This window comes from Chenopodium quinoa, unplaced genomic scaffold, assembly GCF_001683475.1.
Source record: "Chenopodium quinoa cultivar QQ74 unplaced genomic scaffold, ASM168347v1, whole genome shotgun sequence".
Taxonomy (NCBI): Eukaryota; Viridiplantae; Streptophyta; class Magnoliopsida; order Caryophyllales; family Amaranthaceae; genus Chenopodium; species Chenopodium quinoa.
This window is the reverse complement of record NW_018743175.1, coordinates 742,972-756,093: the sequence shown is the minus strand read 5'-3', so window position 1 is coordinate 756,093 and position 13,122 is coordinate 742,972. Positions and strand designations below refer to the sequence as shown.

At 32.8% G+C, this 13,122-nt stretch overlaps 1 protein-coding gene across 1 annotated transcript; it reads right to left on the bottom strand.

Annotated features, from left to right (window-relative positions):
• Nucleotides 1-1,750: 1,750 nt before the first annotated feature.
• On the bottom strand, nt 1,751-4,729 carry LOC110732804 (GDSL esterase/lipase At5g41890-like). The gene is made up of 6 exons (XM_021912810.1): nt 4,713-4,729; nt 4,195-4,367; nt 3,379-3,509; nt 3,048-3,290; nt 2,092-2,350; nt 1,751-2,014 (listed from the first exon to the last, which is right to left on the bottom strand). Exons 1-6 carry the CDS (start codon nt 4,727-4,729, stop codon nt 1,776-1,778), a joined length of 1,062 nt encoding a protein of 353 aa, XP_021768502.1. The 3' UTR covers nt 1,751-1,775.
• Nucleotides 4,730-13,122: the final 8,393 nt, after the last annotated feature.

Genomic DNA, 13,122 nt, shown 5'->3' with positions numbered 1-13,122 from the left:
ACTCGTAATAAATACCAAGTATCGTATAGAATGTTACTTACTCAGATTCTTCATGTTATCAGAGTCGAGTTAATTATTTTGAGTTGTTGCATAGAAGTTGCAAGGGGTTGACTTTTCAAATTGTTAACGCGCACAATGTTGATTATTTAAAACTTTGCTATCCTACATTGTATTTATTTTTAAGTATAAAAAAGTAATCAATGCTAGTATATGGATGGTTCAACAATCGAAGTTAGTGTTGCAATTATTATGAAATACTGAATAAAAAAGTAAAAAAAAAAAAAAACAAATGGGATACACAAATTTTATGAATCTATGATTACTTCATTACTTGTTAAATGGGTGTGAGCCACACCCGTCTAGGAGAAAGATGTTATCCACTTTTAGCCAAAGGCCATGTTCTTTTAGACTTATATTGAGTTTTGTCTAGTTTAGTTTAGCTTACCTTAGTTAAGTTTCTACTTTAGTCAAGTTCATCTCTAAAATTAAGGCTAATAAGGAGTATGAAGTAGTTCTTAAGCATATACGTAGTACATCGTTTATTATCTAATTCGCTTGTCAATTGTGGATTAACTCATTAAATTATGTGCATTTTCTTGTGACATTTCAACATTTGAACACGTATCCGTAAAAAAGTACAAATATTTGAGATCTTCCCGATTTTAAAACCCCAAACATGTTCAAGACCCCAATATTTCCATGTTAGAAAATCCCAAAAATAAATAGAATGTGAGGTTTATTCGATCTAGTTTCGAAACTCAAGCCGTTTTTGTGCTTCATACACGATCTATCACTAACAGCCGAGTATGATTATTAGTAGCGGTGATGTATAATATAAAGTATTAAATCTGCTGACTTTGAGAGAGTGAGAGAATCTTAAGCGCGCAATGAAATGCAGCCGCTAAGTCGCTAACAAGAACCATAATTACTCATACCAGGCCAAGTAAGCGCAGATAAAGTATTGACTTTCTCTTATAAAATACTTGTATAATATATTCTCTTATTAAACTTACAACTTTGGGAACCCAAAACACATAATTTAATGAATAAAGGATTGGTCTGATTTCTGAGAAATTTGGAGGTGGCTTTGAATTTTTGTGGAAATTAAGTCAATAACTTCATTAGTCAACGCCTAGCGTTTACTAATATTGGTGTAGTTGGCGGTTGTCAAACAAATATTGCCATTTGGCAAATCCAAGTTAATGATGCAATTTGGTCAAACCTTTACCGTTAAATATTTATATTTACGCGGTTGAAGGGCTGTTGTATCCATCCGTCAAACATGACAAAATCTTAGCTACTACTCTTGATGTTATAAAACATATTTCTATCTTTGGAATAATCAATTTAGTTAAATAACTCTTGTAAAGCCTTATTACTACTAGATTTGTATAGATGTATAAAAGTTAATAGTAGATCATTAGCATATACTACAACAACGTACTACGTATGTGGTAACGTTCATTTTATTTGTAAGGGTCATGACTCAGCTAATATTAGAAAAAAAAAAGGACTTGTGAAGGTCATATCCATCTAAATCATTTATTGTTACCGACTTTGGTCAAAACACAGTAGTTATACCTAAAGGTCGATAATAAATAGATTTTACTCAATATACGGTGTAGACAATTATTCATTAGAAATTGAAATAAATAGATAGTTGAGTAATTATTGATGATACTATGATAGGGTAACATCATACAATCATTTAGATTTTGACAAGATTAAAATTATAACCTTTTGAGCCTAGTCACACTTATGTATAGATAACCTAATTAATTTTGATTTTTATAAAGCTGTCGAAGATTGACTGGAGAAGTGACTCTTTTATCACCATCAAGCAATTTCTTGGCCATGATTAAGTTGGCTGCTTCAGTAGGATGATATGCATCCCAAAACACATATTTAGACCTATCTTCACACAATTCGGAGCTTGTGTTTATGTTTTTCCCTTTGAAGCACAAAAATGGGGGAAAATATCCACCACAACACGGGTCCTTCGCATTTTCGAACCCTGTATGTAACCACATTAATCATTCAATTTAATTTCTTCTAAAACTTTATGAAATAATTTTGACCTAGTTAGCTTACCATAGTGTTGATAATTAGATATGATGTCCATAAAGATGTCATAGGAGTTTGCATAGACAAACACTGCTTCTTGTCCCAATTCTTCATTTAGCAAACTTAACTCTCTGATTAATTTTTTGTTGTAGCCTTGAATTAATTCGTTCACCTCATTCGAGCACTTCTCGAACCAATCTAGCTTCATAGCCCGAACAAATGGTATGCATCCCAAAGGTCCGATCCCTACTACAATAAACTTGCTTGCCCCCAATTTGTGTAATCGCTTCATATGTGAAAAAAAATTAGCATGTCCATTGTCCCTAAATAATGTATCGCATTTATGTCTCAGGTTCTCCCAACATAGGATGTAGTGCTCCATATACCATAAGTCACTTTTTTATGTATAGTAAGTTTTATTATTTAAAGTTGACATATATACCTTAATGATAGCTTCTGAAATTGAATATTCCAAAGATGTACTACATGAGTATGAGTGTGAAATTGATGGGATTTTGAGATGTGAAATTAACTGCGAGTAATATGTATTAATACACAACTATGCTAGTTGATCTATTATTTTGAGACGAAGGGAGTTGTTTCCTTTTTCTTTTCAAGTACACATTCACTCCCTTTTTCTTCTTTTTAAGAGCAACTCCAATGGTTGTAACTAGGGACTTGCTTGCAATTTTCAAAAGTCTCTAGCTACTAGCTTGACCATTGGAGCTAAAAAATACAATTTGCTTGAGAAAAAGTTTCCAAAATGTTTTGAGATTAATATATTAAAATAATTAAATTTATAAAGCTAATTGAGAAAGTCAAACTTATTAATTAGTAAGCTAGTAGCCAACTATTGGGGCACAAATATAGGTACAAACATAATTAACTTGAAATTATATGTGACATGCTAAGCTAATTTAACAATTAGCTTACCATTGGAGATGCTCTAATATATTGAGAAGAGGTGGCTTAATATTATTTACCTTGAGTTGCATAGTCAAGTTGGAGAGCATTTGGTCTTGAAAAATGGCAGGTTGAACCTTATCTTGCCCAATAAATGGTATAGATGGTTGAATAAAGTTGAGGATATCATTAGACCCTACTGTTATTGAAAAAATTGCATTCCTTAGGAAATTTTTTGTAGCTTTTTCTCCCATTTTAGCAACTATTTGAGCTCTAGTTTGCTCAAAATTTTGCACTTGCTCCTGTAGTGGAATTCTTCCTACCTGCACCAAACCAAAAATGTCATAGATGCTTACTTCTAATTAATTACGTAGAATTGAATTTATTTTGAGACGAAGGAAGTAAACGTACAAACAAGGATCCAGTTTGAACCAATATTCCAGCTGATCCCGAGGCATAATTTATTCCAGCATCAGTTGCATTAATTTGTGTGTTTGGAGCTAAATATGGTGGTGGAAGAAATTTGTCTCCTAAAGACTGTCCTGCAACCATTTTAACTTTTAGAAGAACAGTAATTTTTTTATAAGGCCAAGCCATGCACAATTGAACTTTTGCTGTGTATTTATATTTCTTTTAAGCATGAGAGTTGATTTATTTAATACAATTATTACTGTTTATCTTATAGAAGAAAGAGATTAGTTAGGGATTTTGTTTTGTATTGCTTATATAATTAGCTCATACTAAGATTTTCTTTTATAGTCTAAGTATATTGAGTTATTGTTAATAGCGTACACCTCTAGGGTGTTACTCTTAATATCTAAAGGAGGGTGGTGTGGTAAGTGTAAGTCTTTAGGATACGTAATGCTTCTATTTTATCTTTATTAATTATATTAGTTGATTTTAGCAAAATGACCTACCAATTTTCGACTTAAATACATTTATATTATATACATGTACAAAAAGTGAGAGAAAATATTTTGATCATGAAGGTTCAAGTCCATGCATTGGACCCATCCATTAATTAGGTTCACTAATAAGCTAGTAGGAAGCTTTGAATTGAGATGAACAAGTTATTAGTTCATGTACGCAAAAAGTCAACTACGGTTTATTGGCAAAACTGAACTAAAGTCTAAAACTAGTTGAAATCAAACCATAATTACAATGTTGATAAAATAGAACATGCCTTTTTCCCATATTGAATCCTAATTCTATTATCAAAGAAGTTACCTATAATGTCAGAAACAGTCCGGCCATTTGTGAATCTCCCGGTAGGCTGGCCGCCAGAAGGCGAGAAGTCTATACCATATGGCGGAGTGTCAGCCTTCGAAAGAGTGAAGAGATAGTCGTTGTTTCCAGCATCGACTAAGGAGTCACCAAACAAGAACGTGGTTAGGGAATGACTAGGTAAAAACAACAAGAAAATCGTATTAGAAAAAACTAGCAGCCGTGTAATTAATGAAGAGTAGTTCAAAGGGTTACTCATCATGCTCTTTTACACAAAGAAAATATCTAGTAACAAAAGTTCATACTTTCTAACTTAACTAGCTGCGACTTTTAGCTAGCTTATACACAATTACACACATTGTACTTTGATTTATGCATGACTTGTGACAAAATGTCATCAGTTTACAGCAGGTGAGAGTTGAATAGGTCTTTATTTCGAATGAATTACGTCGAATTTGAAGTAGTCTAATAGCAAATTATTGGCAATGATGTATTTTCTCAAGTTAGTTTTACGTACATACATGTATGATGGTTGCATTTTTCCAAATTCTGTCCTAGTTCTTTTAATAAGTGAATAAAAGAATAAAATCCTTTTTTTCTGTTATTTAGCGTTAATTAGGGAAGCAAGATTAATTATGAACCACATTGTGAACATGTTGTTTAACTTCAATGAGCGGTCTACACCGATTTGTACGTGATTATTTACCTGTTCTTTGTATATCAATTTCTTCGATGCCATTAATATTAACATTATGTTAAAAAGCCTCTTTTTGACCTTGGTGATGCATGGTTTGATGGCCGAATAGTCGAATGTCATTAGTTTAGAAAGCGACGTATGTAGTAGAGCAGATACATACAAGTGTATGAAATAAGTACATTGCTTAGGTGAGCAACAGAATAATAAGATTAGATAAGTTGAGAAAAAGACCGATATATTTAGATTAGTTCATTTATATATAAATTTCACAATTTAATAAGTAGGTTAAAATAAGGCCAAAATACAGGGTTTTGTACTTTTCATCTCAATTTCGAGAAAAATAAGTTCAGAAAAATAAAGTCTTGTTTATAAGTTCAGATAAGTTAAGGGCTAATATGTTCTAATAAATTAAGTTTAGAACAATAAAAACTATCTAGGGTCAATTTGCAATTACAATAGGTTTTAATAACTTATAAACCGGAAAAATAATTATAAGTTCAAATTAATTAAGAACAGGACAATTAATTTAAATAAGTGAAATTTAGTTGAAAATACAACATATACTACAAAAATTATATATACGGAGTATAAGTTTAGAAAATACGAATTACTGTACAATTTTGCCGACTACATACATCAAGTTGGTCTAAGAAGAAGTAGTATTAGTCGTTGGTCCCTTGATTTTAAAGAGTAGCTGTCAGAAAGAGGGCGAACAAAACTGTTGATGCCCACCTTATTTATGCCGGGGGGGGGGGGGTGTTATTTGGATACTTAGACTCATTTTTGACTTGTTCTGATTTTTTATTTTTATTTTAAATTTAAAATAGTCTATATTATATATCTACAAGCCCCGACCATGGAAAACAAAAGTTAGTTAATTGAAATGAGTAAGTAATCTTTAAATGCAAATTAATCTGCGTATTATAAAGTTCTCATTGACTTTTGTAGTCCATTTGTATCTCTAAGTTGTTTATATTACGGAGTACAACTTTTATTTTTTCCGTCAAAAAAAAAAAGAAGTTATACTCGGTAATATAAATACACATACTGTCAAAATAATAATAATAATAATAATAATAATAATAATAGTTTTTTTTTCATGGTATCACAAGCCTTAATTGTTTTCTCTATACACTTGCTACCTAATAATAATAATAAATTTTCATGGTATCACAAGCCTTAATTGTTTTCTCCCTGCACTACTACCTAATAATAATAATAATAATAATAATAATTTTTCATGGTATCACAAGCCTTTATTATTTTCTCCATGCACTCCCTAATAACCCTCCCTCCCTACATCAATGGGGTGATCGTGAAATACTCATCACAAACAAGCCAACCGTACCTCTTCATTAAGAAAAGCATCAAAGTCTAAACTTCTAATAAACTCTTATCCCCTCTTTCACAAGGGTTTGGTAACACTTGGAGTGAACCAAACATGTTGCATATCTAGTTCTTGATTTGCATTAACCAAACAACACTTATTTAAAAGTTTAAAGACAAATAATCAGGCTTTAATTTAATTTAACTGATCCCTTTAACAAAAAATAAAATAAAAGAAAAGACAAATAAAAACTTAGATTACCTCACCAATTAAGGTTAGCCATTTATTGAAACTCATAATATAAGGATATTTCATTTTATCGTAAGATTTGTTGAATTCTTTAAAGTGAAGTAAGACCTTTTCTCAATTGCCTCTCCCTTTCAAAACCCTACCAAAATATACATATAAAAAAAATAAAAAAAAAATAAAGCAATTCCTAAAATGTAACAATCATATTCATAACTCTATACAAACACTAATAATCGTGATTCAAATCAAAATAATTGAGTTGGATATGACGCTCAACCCTATTCCTGCCGATATTTAGCTAATACCACGTATAATATAGTAGTGCCACTAAAGCTGACGGCCTTTCTTTTAGGCTAATAAAAGGGCCATAATATTTATGATGATGATACACTTAAGCTAAGAATATTCTACTCTTGACGTTTTCTTAAGATTAATTAGCCGTATTATTTGGGTGTCCAAAATATCTGCTGTATGGAAGGAGACTCTTAGGGACTGCGTCAGTGTTATTCGTCAAATATGACACTTGTAAATTATTGAAAGAATCAAAACGAGTAAGAAAGAAACAACTTGAGTAAGACATTTTATTATTTCATTAAAATTGATAGTAGTACTTGCATAAAATTGCTTTCGATTGTTGTTGTAGTACTCATTGGTTGTTGCACAAGTTCATACCGAGTACTCATAATTTATAACTTTTGTAAAACACTGCTAAAAAAGATAAGACTTATTCTTCGTCATTATTTTGTTAAGTACTTGTACATCATCCTGACATTACTAATTGGAAAGTATAATATTAATCCAAGTTATGATAAAAATGTATTCAAAAATATATTACGCAGAAATAGAAGGGGACCTTCCATCGGGACTATTTAACTCATAAACCTATTTTACTCATAACATATCTGGACATAGTAATTAGTTTTGAGCGGGATGTAAAAGATTTAAATTCCGACTCCTTTAATATTTTTGGCCAAGATCCGCCATTGCGTAAAAAGAAAACAAAAGTAAGCAAATTTCATAGATTGTAAAAAAAAATTACGTGTTTTGAAAATCACATAAATTTTGAAGAAAACAATGCGAGGACATAGAGGGAAAAAAATCTGTTTCGCAATTCGCAAAGACAAGGAGAAATTGCAATACAAAGCTTTTCTAATCATCGAAAAAATTGTTTGGGTTAATATGCAAAGGGCAAACATGGAACCGAAAATGCAGGCAAGTGGATGGGCTAAGACCAAGGAGAAATGAATACGAAGTACTTCATATTATAAATCTCTACTAAAGCTTATTACGGAGTACAAGCTAAATTCAAAAGATTAGGGCAAAATGGAAATGGAATTTGGTGAGGATAAAACTTATTGTCAAGATGAAAACGGGCTTCTAAATAATAATAATAATAATAATAATAATAATAATAATAATAATAATGTAAATCGGTTTATTGAGGATCGTGGTTCTGATGTTGGTCTTTCTATGTTATTGGTGGATTTTCAAAACGCCTTCAATCTAGTTGATCGTGGGGTCATGTTACGGGAAGTTCGTCGTCGTTGTCCAGGCCTTTCGCGTTGGGTTGAATTCTGCTATTCTACTCCAGCAAGATTGTATTATGGGGACCACACCTTATGGTCGTCTCAGGGGGTGCAGCAGGGTGATCCTCTTGGTCCTCTTCTTTTTGCTTTGGTTTTACAACCCTTAGTGTTTAAAACCAGGGACAATTTTGATATATGTCTTTAGGCTTGGTATTTGGATGACGGCACTGTTATTGGTGACACGTTGGTGGTGGGGAAGGTTCTGCAGTTGATTATGGAGGAAGGGCCTGGTTTTGGGTTACATCTTAACGTGAAAAAAACCGAAGTTTTCTGGCCTTCGGAAGACCCTAGAAGCAGGCTTATGGGTATCTTTCCGCCTGATATTGCTCGACCTTTGCGCGGTGTTAAGTTGCTTGGTGGTCCCGCTAGTTCTGATTCCGATTTTAGTGGTGAGCTTGTGATGCAGAGGGTGATCAAGACTATTGCGCTAATGGATAAGGTTGCCAACCTTGATGATCCTTAGTGTGAGCTATTGTTACTTAGGGCTTGTACTGGAGTTTCTAAACTCTACTTTGCTTTGCGTACTTGTCCCCCTAGTACTTTTGAGGCGGCTCAGCGTACTTTCGACGGGGCTCTTCGATCTTCCTTGGAGCGTATTGTTACTGCTTCGGGGCCTGGGTTTGGCGATTGGCAATGGCGGCTTGCTACCTTACCATTTGCGTTTGGAGGGCTTGGGGTTTACTCCGCTGGTGATGTTCGTCATTATGCCTTTCTTGCTTCTCGGTTACAGTCTGTTGGGTTGCAAACTCAGCTTCTTCGGCATGCTGGTGTTGTTGGTCTTGGACGAGCCTTTGTTGATGCTTTGAGTCTGTTTAATGGAATAGCGGAGTCTGACATTATGTGTAATCCTAGTGAGATCGCTGCCCCTAAACTCATGAAGAAATTGGCAGATATATATTTCACAAAGATTACGGCTACTGCAGAATCCGCCTATTCTTTGTCTCCTCGGCAATCAGCATTGTGGAAATCGCAGCAGGGAGATCACACCTCTGCTTGGCTTCGGGCAGTCCCTGTTTCTGGGTTAGGTCAGACGATGAATGCTAAGACCTACCGATGTGTGTTGTGCTACAAGATGTGTGTTCCGTTGTTCTCTATCTTGACACCATGTTTGGCTTGTTCTCGGGTTTTCACTGGAGATATTTATGGTGATCACGCGGTGTCATGTGCTGGTATTGTGGGTATTAAACATCGGCATAATGTTGTTCGGGATACCCTTGTTGATATCTGCTACAGACCTGGGATTTCATCTCGAAAGGAGGTGGACATAGGGTTGACTGGAGGGAATGATGGGCCCCTCAGACCTGCTGATGTGTTACTTTATTCTTGGGATCGTGGTCGTGATGTTTGTGTGGAGGTTACAAGGGTCTTCTCCTTTGATGCCGAGTGGGCTATCTGACTTTGTTCCTGGACGGGCGGTAGATGATGCGGCTCATCGAAAGCGGGTAAAGTATGAAGCTAGTTGTCAACTCATTGGATATGGTTTCCTTCCCTTCTCCTTTTCTTCGCTTGGGGAATTTGAGAAGGATATTATGTTGCTGAAACGGGTTCAGATGTTCTCGACGACGCAAGACATTGGGACTCGTGCTGCAGCTCATATCTTCACTAGAGTAGGCTTTGCTATAGCTAGAGGAGTGGGGGCCCAGATTGTATCTCGGCTACCCACTAATTTATTGTAGGTTGTATGACTTTGTTTTTGAGATAATAATAATAATAATAATAATAATAATAATAATAGACTTAATGAATAAGGAGGTGCATATTACTACTCCTTACCACTTTAAAACTAATTCTGCATAAAAGTGAAAATAATCATATACATCTAGGTACATGGTGTATTTAAGGGTATTTTTTTGTTCATATAGTGATTAAATGAGCAACATCAAAATGAGCAAACAGTACCTTTAGGTGCACCGTGCACACGGGTGTATATAACAACTATTCAGCTCGTAAAAAAGAAAATTAAAGAAAATTTTTTTTAGACTTCTTTTATAAGTGAGATGCATTTTCAAAATAATCTAAAAATGTATAGAGAATTAGGCCTCACAAAGATTGAAATTTTGAGTTCATTCGAATCTTAATTCATAATATTTATTTGTTTGTATATTGTAATTGGCCGGCCTTATATAAATGCCGAAGTGTTGGGACAATACGTCAATTATTGTATGGAGTAATCAAGTAATGGATTATGTTTACAATTTTACATTCCTTTTTTATATGATTATGTGAATGCCGTCTTTTTTACTCCTACTCTACTAGTATCTAGGCTTCATCTATTACAGTATTACCGTTTATGATTCGTTATTAACAATTTCATTTTTTTTTTATTGTATACCAATTACTTTGATATCTACATTCATGGGTTACTTGGGACATTTTCCTCACTCTCCGGAACAATTAAGCTGATAACATTATATTGTACAACAAGTTCTAAAAATCTTGTAGGAACTAGTATAATCTATAATTAATGAATTACGGGTTACGGCATATTTCTAGGCAGTGAAATTTAGTTTTCCTAATTTTGTTGCAGAAGTCAAGATTGTAAGAAAATTGAATAAGCTTCATCTTTGCGTGCTGTTGTCACATTCCACAGAGTTCAAAATTTCTTACATTGTACTATCACTGATTGAAAAACTAGAGCAAGTACAGGCTATTAATCTTATTAGTACTAACACTTGGCGAAATCTATTTCGATTCAATGTGAACTAGGCTTCAGATTACAAACTGAAATCCAACCCTATTTAGAAATTGTTGTGTATGGTTTATGATGTTGATTAATTATTAAAGCAAAATTGACAAAGGATTATAGAGTGTCAGAAACGACTTGAAACCAAAGTGAAAGGACCTAGTCACTCACACTGAATTTAATCTAAAGCATTTGTTTCCGATCTAAAGTACATATAGGAGTATGAATGCTTTCAAAATGTACACATAAAAGAAAGGGAAACCAAAGGGATGGAAAGCCACACAAATTTTTTTCTTTAAAAAAAAAAAAGATAATCTCCAAGAGTCTAGGCCATAAGACTAATATATATTGTGGTTAATCAATTCTTGTACCTATGATGAACATTAATTATATTAAGTCCAAGATGACATATTATAAGGCTTAAATATGAAGAAGTGTCCCCCACAAAAGTAATATAGTGAATAAATAAAATTGAATTTCCATACTAATATACAAAATAAAAAAGGGTATTGCAATGCAAATGCAATGTTTAGGGCGGTGTCACAAATTGTCAAGGGTTGGCTCTACTCTTGATATGGGATGTGATGGAGTCATGTGTCCAGAAAACCTGCCATAAATGTTTCAGAATTTATTGAGCCTTCTTTTTACCTTTCTTTTCTTTTCTCTACCCCTTCTTGGAACGTTAGGCTCTTGTTCACTTCACTTCTCTAACAATTTTCAAGCCACCAATTTTCGGGATGATTTTTAGAAACCTATTATTAAAATTTTCAATCGGTTAATTTTCTTAGCCTTATTCTTATAACTTGTTATCTATTAATTACTTTTGTTAAGAACATATCAAAGCTATAGAGTAATTATAAATTTCAGACAAGATCACCAGAATGTTATAAACTAAAAACAACTCAGACTATACGTACAAATCATATCAGAAAAGATCAGGTTAAAACTTTTCGAAAAAGACCATTATACCTTAAATAAGGTGAAGCAACAAGACCTAAGAGATCAAATTTATTATATCTCCTCAAAAAACACATATTGATTTTAAGATAATTGTATAAAGGAAAATGATAAATATAGCCCTTAGGGCTATGTATAAGAAGCTAAATAAGGAAATATTGAAGATAAATTAACATTAATTACACCGATCTGCGCATAATTTTGTCATGAATTCCCAAATTAATTCTATTTTAAGAAATATATTTAATGCTTATACTACATATATCATTATCCTATTAATTGATCATTTAATCAGTTGTGGGGTAAGGTGTATTAGTTGACTTGTTAATACTTTGCAGTCTTGAGGTATGTAATCACCTTTCTCTTTATTCGATGGAAGAACACAGTTTCAGCCAATAGAGAAGTTTATGATAACCATCTTATCTTAGCAAAGTATAGCATATTAGGATAGTAATTTGTGCGTAATTTCAATGGAATAATTGTATACACACCAATAACTTAATGATTTAACTTTGAATGATTCCTTTCAAAGAAGAAAATTGTTTATATAATGATGATAGTAGAATATAATGTTTCAATTAATTTTGAGAAGTAATATGTCAATTATCAGTAGGTCTTGTCTCCTATACAATTAGTGTGTTACTAAGATTAGGAATTGCACCGAAAAATGATTAATAAGAGTTAGCAGCATTAACTGCAATAGCAAATGATATAATTCCTACGTGAGAAATTTATATTCAAATTTTGAAATATCCAAAGTTAACCTTTTTTTTTTGTTTTTGACGGGAAAGTTAACTTTAAAAGTCCAAGGAAATTTCATCTAAAAAAACATATGGTAATTTAGAAGTAGTCCCTTATCCTTATAAAGTGTTTTAACACTTCAATAAAGTTTAATATTTTCTATGTTAATCTCTTAGGATTAATATACATTTTTTATGTTAATGTAATATGAGTTGTCATGCATGTTTCGTATATTTATTGTGCTGAAATTATAATAAGAGAAAAAGATAAAACTAAAGAAAAAGATAAAGAAGCAAAACTTATGAACTTTATTTGCTTGATAAAAATGAGATACATCCATTTCCTTAAATAAGCTAATGATAAAAACTACCAAAGCTAAATATTATCTCTGTTTCTTATTATGTGCAACAATACTATTTGTGAGAAATAAATTATTCAATTGTTAGGCATAATAAGAAATAAAGGTATTATTAAGAAGCCACTACTAACCCACTAACTAGCACATGCCACTAACCATTCAACTACTTATCCTATGACCATTAAGTCTTTAACAAAAAGACCAGAAACAGTTTTCCTAAAATTACTCTGACTTAGTTTGAATCAATTAACCAACACACCCCCATGATTCAAACTCACACACAATTGCTAAACCTTCATATTGTCTTCAATGATCCATATTGCGATGGACTTT